The sequence below is a fragment of the Sesamum indicum genome, linkage group LG9 (assembly GCF_026168435.1).
Source record: "Sesamum indicum cultivar Baizhima isolate 11 linkage group LG9, ASM2616843v1, whole genome shotgun sequence".
Lineage (NCBI taxonomy): Eukaryota > Viridiplantae > Streptophyta > Magnoliopsida > Lamiales > Pedaliaceae > Sesamum > Sesamum indicum.
This window is the reverse complement of record NC_142665.1, coordinates 5,206,434-5,222,874: the sequence shown is the minus strand read 5'-3', so window position 1 is coordinate 5,222,874 and position 16,441 is coordinate 5,206,434. Positions and strand designations below refer to the sequence as shown.

The window sequence follows — 16,441 nt, the reverse complement described above, 5'->3', positions numbered from 1 at the left end:
CAAACAGCCGTTCACACAGAATCGGGAAGGGTAGGAGTATTTCACAGTGAAGTGCTCGGCTATCTCACCCCGGTCACCCGAGAATACACGGCCCCTATTTATAAGGAGAAATGGAGCCGTTGGTACACGCGGGTTTTGGGGTGGCTTTCCTTTAGCCATGAGTTTGGCTAAGGAAAGCCACCACCATTAACGGTGGTGGAAATGGTAACAAAGATCGGCCATAGAAGGCAACAAGAAGAGGGAGAGGGAGGAGATTCATCCGCAGCGGCGCAAGTGGGTGAGAAGAGAGAGATAGTTGACTTTAGGGTGAGTAAGTGTGTTTACCTGGGTCGGGTCCATGGGCTCGGGTTATGGGTCGGGTGAGGGCCATCCGAGTGGGCCGAGAGTCTTAGTGAGCCGAGTCGTTGGGCCTACCGAGTTTGGGTCATGGGCCACATAAATACCAACAGGAGTGAAATGATAGCATATGTAAGAATAAGTGCACAACCATCATATGACTCTAGGAAGTGTGTTGGGGGGACAAATATACAATCAATCATTCAATTGCAATATGCAGTTTTAGGCTTTAGGTTGAGCTGTTCAGTTCTTCAAATTTGGGCTGCAATACTATTCATGCACATGCCGCCACGCCCCTTTGCATTCCATTCATTACAACACTCTGATTTTATTTCAATTGGTTTTTGTCTTTTGCTGTCTTTTAGAACTTCAGTTGTATCTCGTTCCACTGAAGGAAAAAACAACAGTACTGATGTTTTGTCATGATTATTAATATGACCAAAAGGAAAAGAATCGCACTTTAGTACTCACTGTTTTTATCGATAAAACCAAAACATTAGCTATTACTAAATTATGCTAAATATTTTTATTACAGTTAAAATCATGATAATATTGACTAATTGCAGTCAAAATGTGGTCGTGATTACCCATCTGATTCCTACTTACCATCATCTGGTTGTTGATACATTATCAAAGGTGGATCACATTTACATGGAATTAAAGCATTAGTTTCTTTATTCAAAACTGATGATCATAGATGAGTACGTAACATCACGAAACCTACAACATTATAGCATCATTCATGATTCAGAAACACTCTGATGATCCGCCTCCTCCTCAACTTGAACAAAATTCTTGTACTTATACAACCAAGAACACAAAACATAATAACCAAAGTTGAAAACCCCAATCACTACCACAACCCAATACACATTGTCTACCCTCCCACCATCATCAATATCATCAGGCAACCACTTCGTCACTCTTCTCACAAACCCAACCACCGCACTGCTCAAGTAAAACGCCATTCCAACCAGCATTGCCACCATTGCAGTCGCCATGCTCTTCAGACTAGTCGGAAACTCTTGATAATACAGCGCCACTTGCCCTGGAAAATGAAATGCCGCTCCAATACCAACAATCACAAGTTGTGGAACCAACCACATCACCGACATCAGCCCGTGGTGGGACATTCTGGCATTCCGCCTTTTCGACTCCACAATGGCCGAAACTGCCATGCCGGCGATGTTCAACACGTGGCCGACTCCTATCTGCTGCAATGGGGTTGGGCTCTTGCCGGCCACTTTCTTCCACATGGGCCAAAGAAAGCGATCAAATAGAGTGAGGGAAACTGCAATGGAGATCAATGAGAAGACTACCATGGAGCCTGCCGGGATTTGGAGGCGGTGGCCGAGGTGGCGGTTGGTGGTTAGAGCTTGGAGAACAGTGAGGCTGGCTTCAATTCCTATTGGGGTGGCTAAGAGAATGCTGCTTGACCATAATGGGAGGATTCTGATAAGAGTTTTGAGGTCTTCTACTTGTTGGACAGTGCATAGTTTCCAGGGTTTCGAATTGGAGCCGTTTGGGAGGATGTCTCCTTCAGTCTTGAGTGCTGCTCGATTCAGTATTCTGCACATATATATATATATATATATATATATATATACATATGATGACAAGAATAAAACTGATTGATCGCATTGCATGCACCCCAATGTTTATACCAAGAATATTATATGGAGCTAATAATCAATGCAAGTGATGAAAGATATTAGCCCTAAACGTGAATGAATATGATGTGGTTAGGGACTCGGCAAAGGATATCACGGAAAAATACATTTGGCACACAATTACTTCCCAAGTACTGGTAGAAAGAGAATTTTTTAGAAGAGAGTGTGTTATGAGTGGTTTTTTTCAATGAATAGTTAGCTTATTTTAAAAAATAATATACAGGTATTTATAGTAGTATTGAGAGTTTTAAAATGTGGTAGGATGTATGTGTTTATTGTGTGTTTTACATGTATATAGAAAATTATAAATAAATGAATACTACAAACATATACACTAGAATAGATCTTCTCCAGCAAGCTCTGATTGCTTACAATAAAAGATTAAATGATTAATTGTAATGGTTAAAATAAATAATTGTAGTAATAATTATTGACTACAGAGTCATATACGTTAGTTATGATTTTTACTAGTGGAGCTAAAACATTTGTCATGATTAAGAGCCATGACAAAAAATATTTTTCATAATGGATAAGTTAAATTTTTATATTGATTTTATCTAACAATAATTAATAAGTTATTTACCATGATTTTTAATCATAGCCGTTAAAACAATAGGCAATAATAATTTTTTTTTTCTAGTGGTAAAAGGGTTGAGCTGGTGGCTTCTGTATAATAAATTGTTGTTGCTTTGCATATTGTTGCCCCATTTATTTATATCCCATAAATTGAAATTATTTGTTAAAATGATAGAAGTACTTTAGATATTGCACTAAGATGCGAAAAACAAATAAACCCCATTACAACATAATAATAAGATGACAGAATCATAATAGACATCTAACCATATTCATAAATAAATTAATATCCTTACTTTTTAATAAATCTAGCACCAAGATTTGTCGGTCCAAAATGCTAAAATTACAATTAAAGAAATAATTATTAATTATTTAATGGATGGCAATACATATATATATATATATATATGCAAATTTTTTGTCAAAAAAAATATGTTCATTGCCTTCAATTCCAGATTTAAATTATTGTCATCTTTTCTATTTCGACCTGGAGGGATTTGAAAATCTGGGGGGCGCATCCATCCAATGAATCAAGTTGCAATGATGAATTGGTATAGTTGCTAATTAAGTTATTGATCAGATGCTGTAATGCAGAGCAGAACAAGTATGCATAAGCCTAAAAGGCAGCAGAATGATGATAGATGCGTCCAAGAACTGACCCAAACCTGCTGAATTTGTAATAACAAGTTTAATCCTCTACACATCATGAAAAATTATCTGATCAAGAATGGATTTTTACCGGAAGCTTTTTGTGAGCGCTCCAGCGGCCGCTCCTTTAACTCCATCGACATCTCCCCTGTGGTTTGTCATGATAATAAAACCGACTGCCAACCAAGAATACGGCTAATCCCACCACGTTACAAGCTATGCATATACCGTATCCCCAAACCCAGCCCAAATTATCTTCGACATAGACAATGCCTGTGGCGGAGATTAAAGAAGCAACATACAAGGTGAAGAAGTACAAATTAAAGTAAGTGGCTTGGTGCTTGAGTTTATTGAACTGGTTGGCTCCGAATGTTGCCAGGGTGTAACGTGTGCCGCCTAGCCCGATGGAGACAAGAGCCAATGCTGCAAACAAAACCGCATATTGGATTCTTGATGGGGTGGCACAAACACTTGAGCCTGTTTCACAATCAGGAGGCCTCAAGCCGTCAAGTGTAACAGTTAGCACCAAAAGAATTAGGCCCTGTGCTTTTCAAAAGGCAATAACTCTGGTCACATAAAAAGTATAGGGACAACTTTATACGTATGTGTATGTGAATGTGTATGTGTACCAGAAAAGATATGAGAGAGGAGATCCAGATGACAGTGAAACAGCCGAGAAATGAATCAGCAAGAATGGCAGCTAAGACAGGGAAGAGTTGGAGCAGCCACAGGCAACATTGAAGACTTGGGCAGCATTGATGCTCTTGATGTTGAATTCTTGGATCAAGAATACTATTAGGTTGTTCAACCACCCGCCTGCGGCGAGTGTCATTCCGGCAACGCTTGCTGCTTCCAATGCACCAAAATTAGTACTGCAGCATGTTACTGTCATAGAAAGTTGCCTTTTGTGTGTGATTGTGTGAGAAGAGTAGGGAGCACTGACCTAAGATTAAGGGGGCGGTGATGCAACCGCCACCTAGTCGCGGGTCTACAGTGGGTGGTGGCGGTGCTTCTCCATCGCCGGAGAGTGAAGTGTTTCCACCAGCATGCAAAGCAGCCATATATATATGTTCTTGTACTGTTGAGGCTTCCTCCTGGTGCTTTTGTAATGGGCTAACCAGTTGGAATACTCTCTTATAAATGTTCGATTTTATAGGCATTCCGTGTATATAAAGTCAAATATAAAATCAATAATAGTTTAAAAGGATAATTATATTTACGCTCATTATTTATGATCTATTTATATAAATTATTTATATTTTTGTGTAATTATATGAACTATTTCTGACAGTCAAAACTCAGAGATAGTTTGTGTAATGATTTGGACGTTTGTGGTGATATGTGTAATTTTTCAAAAAAAAATAGGGCTAATGTATTTAAATGATGTTGATGTTTTCATGGTACCAAGTGACATATAAAATTTTCATGGGCTTAATTGCATTTACTGTCCCGTGTATTAAAGGATGACAAAAAAAAGATCCTAAATATAGAAGTGGCAAGTGGCAACAAGTACCTTGTAATTATTATTATTATTATTATTTTTGAAATTATAGGACTCCGGCCATCGAATTTTTAAAGGTGGCCAAAATTTGCTTATGTGAACAAAATTAGGAGGTTCTTTTTGGGCCTTTGCTGACTGAGCATTTTTTTTAAAACTCAACTGCCACCTAAGCATTTAAGTGAAAAAAAAAAAAAAAAAACTTCTTCCAAATAAGCAATGATGTGCAAAAAAAATAAAACACCTTTTTATTTGAATTTTTTACTGATTGGACTTTTTTTTTGTTTCTCATCTACCACATAAACAATTACATGAAAAAAAAAATGTCCAATTCTATACAATAAAATTTTAAATTTATATTATATACTAGCTGTTGTGGCACGACGTCTCTAAATAAGTATAAATAATTTTACACACTTTAAAATGTATCATAAATTTAAAATTATATACATAAAATATAAATACTTAAAATTATAAAAATTAAATTATAATATTATAGATAATTCATAAAAATTAAAATTATTATTTTATATAATACAAATTTAATTAAAAAAACTTACACCCTAAGTCCACCCCCCCTCCCCCCCCCCCCCCCCCCCTCAATCCCTGCCTCCATGCTGCTGCCTCGGAGGGGGGCGAGGCCCCCACAGCTTGGGCAACAATTGTCCACTGGGAGATGTTGCATCGCCGCCTCTCTCCTGGGGCCGGAGACGCTATCCCCCCTCTCTGCTGAATCGTCGCCCCCTTATGTGAGGGGACGACAGCAATATCGGTGGCAGACGGGGGATGGATTGGGTTAGGGGATGGATTGAAATTCATAATACCATCATAATTTTGTCCACATAAACAAATTTCGGTCACTTTAAGAATTCGATGGCCGGGGTTTTATAATTAAAAATTTAATTTCGAGGTACCTTTTATTACCCTCTATATTTAGAGTTCTTGTTTTGTCACCCCTGATATACGGTACAGTAAATGCAATTAAATCAATTTTCATGTGCAATTATTCCATTGAGGATTAATATTTGATGGTTTAATATCAATTTTAATAAATTTTTTTATTGTAAATTCATATTATGTTTTATATACATAATATGCAATTATTAAATAAAATAAACGATATAACACGAATCTCAATAAAAAAATCAACTCAATTTCGAGCTACTTTTTCAGGGAATGGTATTATTATTTTATCAAGTAAATCATAATTTCAAATACTGACAAATGTAATAATTAATGAATATACTAATTATTAATATAAAATATAAAAAATTAGTCAATAATTACTATTAAAGTAGAGTAATAATTAATTGTTAATAAGATATGAACTCATGACCTTTTATTTATGGGACCCCAACTAAACTAAGCCTCATCAATATAAATAATATGATTAATGCAAAAGTAAAACGTCTTAATTATGATCAAAATATTTAAATTGCCTTTGTACTCAACCATATTAACTGCGTATGATCACCAGATAATTAAGGTAGATTTTGGTGCAATTTAAAAAGCGTTGGTGAGACGTAATTCGAAATAAGCAAAATCGTTGATTTCATATAATTATATGTTTTGAGCCTTAAGTTCCACGATTTCTACTTTATTTATCTTTCATCATAACTAATCAATGCTATAATGATGAGGATGAAAAATATCATGGCTGCCTGTGTGTGTGTATATATATATATATATATATATATATATACGTAAGGTGCAATCTGTTTACTGCAAAACATATGTTATGAATCCGAGGAATTTTGATTAAAAGCTAAATATTGTGTCTCCTATGTTTTAATTTCACTGGATTTTTGAGTAGCTAATAATTTTGAAATAATTGTTGCATATTTTTCACTTTTTCTACATTAATATGACTGGCGATGTCAAATTAGTCTTTTTTTTCCTTTTCTTTCTTTCCTCAATTTTACCGCAAGCATTTTCATTTCACATTAAAGATAAAAACTAATTAATTCTATTTAAGACGGGAGCAAAAGAATTAAATCCCTCTAATAAGTGTGATTTCTTGAAGATTTGAATCATATCCATTCATAAAAATCTGTTGTAAATTTTAATTCGCTTATTATTGGACCAACAACTTGTTAGCAGTGGAATCACACATGAATACCTTTTAGACAGGAACGAAATTAAATACTTTGCCAACACGATGTGTATTTCTAATCGAGAATTTTAATTCAAGTAATTGTAAATTTTAGGCTACTAATACTAATATGTGTACTCTACATAGAAAAGTATATTTGTAATCGAGAATTTTGAATAACAAAAAAAAAATATTTCATTACTTTATAATTTGATACTTGTTAATTATAGTTTTGTGTTTAGTTTTAGACATTTTTCCTTGAAAAAGCTATCTTATGGATATGAGTAAGGGTTATGAACGTAAAGAATGGGAGTTTTCCAGCACAAACTCTTAATAGGTATTTGGATTTTGCTGAAAAGTTGTCATTTTATACTATATTTTGATATTTACTACTTCAATTATATTAAACGTCTACCGAAATTATGGCCGATACCTCTACTTTTAAGGATGATTGTATATATACGCATGTAATTTGAATAAACCTCAAGAAGATTTGCGTAATCAATGATGAAGAGGAAAAAAAAACAATCATTTTTATCAAGAACGTTAGTATGTTTTAACTGTATTACTGGAGGAAATAGATATGTAAAAAAATTCAAACTTGAAACCTTACTCGAGAGTGTGATAACTATCATAATCTATATCATGTTGGATCTAAAAAAAATTATTTGAGTTGCGTGTCATCGATTCTTTTTCAAGTATATTGTACCCTAATCTTTCCTAAGTTAATTTGGGATCGTTTAATAACAACTTATTAATCCTATCATAATTGAACATGTAATATGATGAAAATAGCACTCAAGAATATTAATCATACAATGCAAAGATTCTTTCAATGTCATAATTAATTGGAAGAAATTATTTTCACAAAATATGATCAACTCCCACTTACAACATAAATTGCACAAGGAACAGGAATAGTTTAATGAACAACTTTTGAGTTTAGAAGGCCCATCATCAAACAGTAGCAACATATTCTTATTCAATATTTTGTATTAATTCAAGAATTAAATAATCTCATAATATGAAGTACTGTTTGCCTTTGGTCATGGAAATGTATGACTAATATGAAAAGCTTGGCTTTTAAGTAAGAGGATCCTAACCAAGCTAGCAGCATGTTGTTTAAGCACTAGCTACAAGGGGCTTCAGCAGCACAAGAACATATATGGCTGCTTTGCATGCTGGTGGAATCACTTCAGCCTCCGGCGATGGAGAAGCACCGCCACCACCCACCGCAGGCCGGCGACGAAGCGGCTGGATCACCACTCCATTCATCATAGGTGTCTGATCTCTACTTTACACCACACACACACGAGGGAAGTTTTACTTATGTGTTGTATCATAGTAATATGGTGCAATTTTGATTTTAGTGTATTTGATGCAGCAAGTGTCGCCGGACTGACACTCGCTGGAGGCGGGTGGATGAACAATCTTATAGTGTTCTTGATCCAAGAATTCAACATCAAGAGCATCAATGCTGCCCAAATCAACAATGTTGCCTTTGGCTGCTCCAACTTTTTCCGTCTTAGCTGCCATTCTTGCTGATTCATTCCTGGGCTGTTTCTCCGTCATCTGGATCTCATCTCTCGTCTCTTTTCTGGTACATTATTTATATATATATAATAAAAAAAGTGAAGATACATCCTTATGTTTCTCTGTGACCAAAGTTATTGCCTTTTGAAAAGCACAGGGCCTAATTCTTCTGGAGCTAACTGTGACCGTTGATGGCTTGAGGCCTCCTGATTGTGAAACTGGCTCAAGTTTTTGTGCCAGCCCATCAAGAATCCAATACGCGATTTTGTTTGTAGCTTTGGCTCTTGTCTCCATGGGGCTAGGCGGCACACGCTTCACCCTAACAACAATCGGAGCCAACCAGTTCGATAGACTCAAGCACCAGACCACTTATTTTAATCTGTACTTCTTCACCTTGTATGTTTCTTCTTTTATCTCCGCCACAGGCATTGTGTATGTCAAAGACAATTTGAGCTGGGCTTGGGGCTACGGTATATGCATAGCTGGAAACGTGATGGGATCAGCCGTATTCTTGGCTGGGAGTCGGTTTTACTATCACTACAAGCCACAGGAGAGTCCATTTACGAGCTTGGCACGTGTGGTTGTTGCCTGTGTTAGGAAAAGGAACGCTGGGATCTCGTCTGAAAGAGCAGATTATTATGTGGAGATGCTGATGGAGTTAAAGGAGACGTTGAAGAGGCACCAATAAAAAGCATCCGGTAAAAATTCATTTTTTGATCAGATAATCTTTCATGGTAGTCTAGAGAATTAGTCTTATTTACTCAATGAACTTATTACAAGCTCAGTATTTTTTTCCTTGGGATCATCTCCATTCTTGGATGCATCTATCATCATTTTGCTGCTTTTTCGCTTATGCATAATTGTTTTGCTCTGCATTACAGCATCTAATCAATCATTTAGTGAGCATCTATACCGATTCTTTGCAACTTTATTCTCAGATGTGATCAGGTTCTCTCTATATATCTTGTGTTATGAGAAAGTTGGAATTCGAATAACGAATAATACAACCGGAGGCTTAATTTATCAATTGCTGATGGTCCACTTTTGGTGTTATCCGATCTTTTCTTCATGAATGGTGAAAAGGGATAAGATTGTTTTGGAATGGAATACTGATTTAACAACTTAAAAAGAATCTCCAAAAATTTCTGCAGACAACAAAATGCACTTTCTATGTTCTGAAATCCAATAGGCATCTTTTTTGTATTATTCTTGTCAACTCCAGCTCGTTGCAGGTTGTAAACACTGTACATGGAGTCGAGCTTTAAGCGTTAGAATTGGCTTTCTCATTCAACATGGAACCTGCAGCGGTCGTATACTAGTCTATCTGAAGCAAGTTCAAATAAACTAGTCTTATACTGAGCTCAATCTTTTACTAGTTAAGAATGAATACGACCTTAAACAAGCAGAGCATAGAAGAAAAGGTCCAAATAGCTTGAGAAGATCTATTTATTCAACTTTGTGGCTCATTATTTCCATCACTTGCATTGATCTTTTAGTCAAATTATACATGTATTAATGCCAGCATATATTAGTTTTGGCCTAAATATCAAGCAAAATAAACATTGGAGGTCAAACAGGAATATGATAAATCACTTCTCTCCTTCAATTTCTTCTTATGATATACATGTGCAGGATACTGAATCGAGCAGCACTCAAGACTGAAGGAGACGTCCTGCCGAACGGCTCGATTTCAAAACCGTGGAAAACTATGCACTGTCCAACAAGTAGAAGACCTCAAAACTCTTATCAGAATCCTCCCATTATGGTCAAGCAGCATTCTCGTATCCACCCCAATTGGAATTCAAGGCAGCCTCACAGTTCTCCAAGCTCTAACCACCCACCGCCACCTCAGCCACCGTTTCCAAATCCCAGCAGGCTCCATGATCGTCTTCACATTGATCTCCACTGCAATTTCCCTCACTCTATTTGATCACTTTCTTTGGCCCATGTGGAATAGAGTGGCAGGCAAGAACCCTACATCGTTGCAGCAAATAGGCATCGGCCACGCGTTCAACATCGCCAGCATGGCGGTTTCAGCCATCGTCGAGTCGAAAAGGTGGGCTGCTGCCACAGCCCACCACCTCCAAGGTGGGCCGATGTCAGTGTTGTGGTTGGTTCCGCAACTGGTAATTGTAGGTATCGGAGAGGCATTTCATTTTGCGGGGCAAGTGGCACTGTACTATCAAGAGTTTCCGACTTGTCTGAAGAGCATGGCCACTGCTATGGTGGCAATGCAGATTGGTGTGGCCTATTACTTGAGCACTGCTGTGGTTGACTTTGTTAGAAGAGTGACAGAGTGGTTGCCTGATGATATTGATGACGGGAGGGTAGACAATGTGCATTGGTTGCTGGTGGTGATTGGGGTTCTCAACTTTGGTTATTATCTGGTGTGTTCTTGGTTGTATAAGTACAAAAATGTTCATCATCAGGGTGTTTCTGTGTCATGAATAAAGTTGATCATCAACTATACGTAAAAAGATATTGAGTGCTGGTTTTGTGTTTTGTAGGGTTATTTAAGTTGTGATAATGGAGATGATTTTGTACTTAAATCTATCCTCCTTGGAGGTTTATATGAAGTTGCAAGTATAAAGAAGTTGTGGAAGGGATTCTGGTTTTGGAAGAAATTGATCATCAACTCTGAAAGATAGTGTTTGGCTTGACTCTTTGTAGGGTTACTCATGCATAACTTACACTATAATAAAAAATAATATTAAAGATAAAATATTAAACGGTAATTTTTAAAGTTGTTATTAAAAATACATTTAATAACAATGATTTTGATAATTGATCATGTCAGTATAAAGATGGCAATTTTAATTTTATATGATTCATTTCGACAATTTTATCTTACAACTTTATAAATTTTGTATATTAAGAACAAAAATTGTCATGATTTGCTAAAATGGTTGGTCTTCTTGTGGGATGCCCAGCTAGTAAAACACCGCAAGTGCAAGTCCAGCAGTCGTGTTCTTACATGTGTCCATATTGATCAGTTGGCTTGATTTACCACCCCTAATCGAAACACAACAGTAACTGACAAAAGGGATATAAGATTTCCTTGTCTGAGGCCCCCCATACGGTGTGAGAAAACCAAAGACAGTGTTCACAAGTAGAAAAAAATGGTAACGTATTGAGTTGATGCGTCATTTAAGGTGGCAAAATATTGTTGGAATGTCAAGTGAACTGGTTAAACCACGAGCAATTGATCGTGGGCATGAACTACAGAACTAGCACGGTTTCACCAGCAAGTCTATGTTGGAGTGCATATCATCTTTTGCTCCTTGGACTTCATCCACTTTTGCTTGCTGATTTTTCTTTATTCTGTTTCAACTATTTGATCAACTTTGAAAAAATGATACCTTAAATATGGTCGCATATACTTATAATTAAATCAAGAAACTTAATTTAGTATCCTTGGTTGATTATCATCATCACATAACTAATAATTGCATATTCCGTTGTGGTAAGAGAGATCCTCCCTAAATTTATGTGGCTTACGATGATGAATTTTATTCAAGATAAAAACTACATCTATTTGCAAGAACTCTTTTATTATTTCATAGATTAAAAATAAATTCCTCAAATAAAGAATAATTATAAAATAATTATTATTATTTTATCTTTAGTGAATTCTTTTTTAACAAAAAATATTTTTTTAAAAAAATTAATAAATTAAATAATTTATAAAGCATGCTGCGAATAAAATATTTTTAAAATTTTATATATAATATATAAAATTATAATTTATAATCTAGATGAACAGTAAAATTCACCACATCAACTTGTTGAATTGTTTCCATGTTTGACTGATTGAAAGCCGAATTTAGTAGTCATATCGGTTTTGGCTGAAAATGGTATATGGTGTATGGAAAAGTAAACCAGTAACAACCCCAATTAGGAAAACATCTGGCAAATAATTTTATTTAGTTTGGCGAGTATTACTTTATGTAAATTTTATAGATAATTAAATGACAAGTGTGGTGGGTACCATAGATTTAGTACTTTGAGAAAGACCTATACCAAAGATCGATATTTCAGTAAAGATGGACGCAAATTGCCCCAAGTCACTGGAAAGGATGAGCTCAATCTCATATCATGTGAGACAGGGAGGGGGGGGGCATTTTTTGGCAAATTTATTTTCCGGGAAAGTGATGACCATATATCATTGACTGCCAACAACAATGTCAAAAACCAACACATCCATCAAAAGAAGCACAAAACAGATCAACAGATCCGCCGAGTTTTGTAAGAATTAGAACATAAATTCTCAGAAATAGGCCAGGCCATCACTCCTCACTTCATGTGCACCACCCGCTACCTTACGCATCAGCAAAACTGCAAAAGTGTAGTATAGAAACATATAAGTGAAATCCTCATACACAAATACTAATAGAAACGTGGTTGCCATCATCAGCAGACCGAGCAAAGATTCAAGCGCCTTACCCCAACTCAGAGAGCTTCAAGTGAGCCTCTGCATAGTCCGCGAAGAAGGCATCCTCATCCTAAAACACAAAACACGACCATTAGTTCATACAGAAGCAGCTCACGAAATACAGTCGGCACACACGCAGAGTGGAGGGGGTCTACTAACCGCAGCATATTTCTCAACAAACGGGCGGAAGGCTGGGTCAGAAAGGAGAGCCTTGTCTGATGGCAATTGCAGAAGCCCTTCTTTCTCTCCACTTAGAAGCTCCCTGTTCACAATCAATACAATCAGAAGACTGCAGCAGCAGATGAGGCGAAGTAGTAATATAGAAGCACCAGTATTTCCAACAAGAAAATATGAGGTCATATATGTCTTTACTTGAAGTAAGAGTTGTCAAAGATGAGAGGGTTTGCAGTCCATGGTCCCTCAAATCCAGAACGTTCCTTGTGGCATCTTCCCTGCACGATAAAGCAGAAAATTATATAAGAGTTACCAGCATGAAACTTTTCCTATCTAGGAAAGGAAGAACAAAAAAATAGCTAATACACACCAAGGTGTGGCCACCAGAAAGCGCAACAATATCCTGGTCGGTCAGACCCATTTGTTTCACAAAAACATCCCTCAGGTGGTCAGATCCTGTAATAATGGATAAAGGTAAGACTCAGGAAACCCTTGCCATTTATAAGCACAAGGAATGTAACCTAACAAATTTGCTCAAGGTTATCTCATGTTTCTACCTAATTATCACAAAATTGCCAAATATAGAACGTTTTGAACTTACCCTTGGTAGCATCAGGCAAGCGACCCTCAACAGGTGGCTCCTCCTTGTCCTGAGATTTCAAATCGTGAACCCACTCAACAATCAAGCAAATAGTATCTTGCCGCAAGGACCATGAACAAGGAGTGCTTGTAATAAATTGCAGAATACCATAACACAAACAATGCCAACAATTTCAAACGATAATGAACCTCTTATCTTTCAACAGAATTAGACAAGCAACTGATGCCGAAAGCAGGACAATCCCGATATATACATTAATGAAACCCAGAGTTCTTTAATGAACCTATGTGCCGTAGAGACGTAGGGATCACACTTCAACTTTCAAAAAATAGAGTTAAAGAAAGAATAACATCAAAAAGAACAACCATACAGCATTAACAAGTAATTTCAGTTTTTTGTTATCAGCTAACATCATACCATCACACGAAATAGAATGTCTAAACATGTACTAAAGGATGCACCCACTAATTCAAGATGAAGAAATTTCACTAACCGGCCTTCCTGGGTGGAATGGAACTTCAGGTCCTCCAGTAACTTCAACAGCAACAACTCCAGCCAACTAAAGTCAATGAAAGACATGAATTGTTCAATTTTCTAACAACTAATGTTATGAGCTAAATTCAAATATATACAGCATTAAGAGAAACTACCTGATAGAAGTCAGCATGAGTAAGAGTGGGGAATTGATCCCTGATGGGTTGCAAGAGCCTGAGAGCAATGTCAAGACCATTGTTAGCAGCATGCCCCTGCTCAGCCTTGAATCTCATGGTACCAAAAGGACCACCAGTCTTGCTGCACTGCTCGAACGTACCAGCAGAGTGCCAACTACAATCACAGAGCACCAAAGTTGGATTATAAAAGAATAGATTACAAACACTTGGACACTGGGCATAATCGCAAAAGTTACATTGAGTTGAAGAGCTTGGAAATGTTAGGCTAGCACACGCTCACATGATGCCATCTATCAATCTCGTGTAACGAACAACAATAGTTTCACACCATTAAATTAAATGTTCTGCTTAAGCTTTTACAGCCCAGCAAATACTTATTTCTGGGATTTGTAATACAATCACATTTGTATTACTCCCGGAAACCAAAAAAACCAAAAAGACAAAAAACCAAAAAACAAACAATTAAACTCCAAGTGATCCAGTTATCTACTCCAATGCTTTTTATTTTGTGTAACTTATATTTTTCTCTCTTTTTTTTTTTTCTCTACAACTTCGGAGTCTCTGCCTTCTATCATCAAACTTGCCATGACCATCTTTTCTTCTGTTTTATATTTGTTTTGATTTGTTCAAGTAAATTGTAATTTAATTATTAACATCAATAAGAAAAATCAATAAATATCTTCAAAATAGAAAATTTAAGTCAAAAAACAAATATTCATAGTTTTTAATTAATTATGCACACTACCATGCATATTAGTTCCAATAATAAATCAGTCAAGGATTCCTTACTTTCCAGAAAATAAGTATAACAAACCTAAATTTCCTAAAATCCTAAATCGATTTATGGCAGAAAGTCAAAACCATAAAATGACAAAATTACTAAGTATCATACATCTAAATCTAAATCTAGAAAATATTGATCAAAAACAATACGAAAAAATTAGTACAAAAACATACGCAAGGCGGAGCATGATAGGAGCGCAGTTCTTCTCAGCGATCAAACCCCTGAGCTTCTTCTTGCATTTGTCAACGGCCTTCAGGTACTCCTCACTCACGGTTGGATAGTTCTTCACCATTTTCACCGTTACCTACAATCATAGTCATTGCATCAACACAAAAACAAGAAAATCAAACACATTCTCACAGAAACAACCACTTCAACGACAGAAATGAAAGAATCTGATCTCCTCCACCATCAGAAACACATAAAGAAACTGCAATAAATCACACACACGCACACAAAGTCAACGATGACAAGATAGCTCAAATCGACACCGATCGGGAGTAAAATCCAAAAAAACACAGTTATGATCGAGGAAATATTGAGTCCACTGACCCGAAAATACACAGAGAGACGAAACGCTTAATCCCTAGAAATGTGAGTGTGGAGGGCACAAGCAGTGAGCTGGAGATGTAGGGGAAAAGGGAGCGATATATATAGATACAGGAGGGGGAAGTTTCTAGAATATTAAATTGCAACCCTGGGATGATGATGATCGTGAGGATGGTGTTGCGTTTGGGGAGGACGGCTGAGATTGGTCCGAATTGACGGTTGGCGATCTAGTGGTAGGTGAGGAATTGAGAAAAATGAGTGATGTTGAGGTGGAACAGGGCGAAGCCATGAAGATGGACTTTTTGGTCGTATTATTTTTGGATTGTAATGACGAAAATGTCCTTTTGCCTTTTTCCTAGGGATTAAGGAGTTTCTATCCTGTGTGGCATGTTCCCTGCTCAAAATGGTAGAGGTTGTGCCTGGCATGAACTTTTGATCGTAGACTAATAATATGGAGTACATTACACGTGTACTTAAAGTTGTTTAAAATAAGATATATAATCTTTTGTTCAATTTTTTATGGATAAGAAATACCTAAAACTATAATTTAATTCAAAAACTTAATTTATAAATAATAATAGTAATAATTTATACACAAAAGGAGAAGATCAATTTTCAGAAAAATTAAAAATGAAAATGAATTCAAATTATATTGAAACCCGTCAACGATTAGGACGAGATTTGAAGCCATAAATGAATTTTGGGACGGGTCTTGGTGTTTTGTACCAAATATATTTCAAAAATTTAATTATTTTTAATTATTATTTTATATGAAGTATATTTATACATTTATTAGAAAAATGTGCATGTTTTAGTTATACTTACATATAATATTAAATAATAATATTTTTATAGATTAAAAAAATAACAGAATAAG

At 36.2% G+C, this 16,441-nt stretch overlaps 1 protein-coding gene and 2 pseudogenes across 3 annotated transcripts; 1 reads left to right on the top strand and 2 right to left on the bottom strand.

Annotated features, from left to right (window-relative positions):
* Window positions 1-988: 988 nt before the first annotated feature.
* On the bottom strand, window positions 989-4,345 carry LOC105170866 (protein NRT1/ PTR FAMILY 2.7-like; annotated as a pseudogene). Its single transcript, XR_016067452.1, has 4 exons — window positions 4,174-4,345; window positions 3,860-4,076; window positions 3,372-3,771; window positions 989-2,018 (listed from the first exon to the last, which is right to left on the bottom strand). The product of XR_016067452.1 is annotated as a protein NRT1/ PTR FAMILY 2.7-like (transcript).
* Window positions 4,346-7,769: 3,424 nt separating this feature from the next.
* Window positions 7,770-11,000, top strand: LOC105170865 (protein NRT1/ PTR FAMILY 2.7-like; annotated as a pseudogene). Its single transcript, XR_016067315.1, has 4 exons — window positions 7,770-8,100; window positions 8,205-8,420; window positions 8,511-9,051; window positions 9,986-11,000. The product of XR_016067315.1 is annotated as a protein NRT1/ PTR FAMILY 2.7-like (transcript).
* A 1,485-nt stretch (window positions 11,001-12,485) lies between these two features.
* On the bottom strand, window positions 12,486-15,725 carry LOC105170682 (L-ascorbate peroxidase 1, cytosolic). Its single transcript, XM_011091553.3, has 10 exons — window positions 15,568-15,725; window positions 15,189-15,319; window positions 14,211-14,385; window positions 14,054-14,119; window positions 13,561-13,609; window positions 13,330-13,415; window positions 13,158-13,237; window positions 12,945-13,047; window positions 12,797-12,855; window positions 12,486-12,688 (listed from the first exon to the last, which is right to left on the bottom strand). The coding sequence occupies exons 2-10, from the start codon at window positions 15,305-15,307 to the stop codon at window positions 12,673-12,675; spliced, it is 753 nt and encodes a 250-aa protein (XP_011089855.1). The 5' UTR covers window positions 15,308-15,319; window positions 15,568-15,725; the 3' UTR covers window positions 12,486-12,672.
* Between the last annotated feature and the right edge of the window lie 716 nt (window positions 15,726-16,441).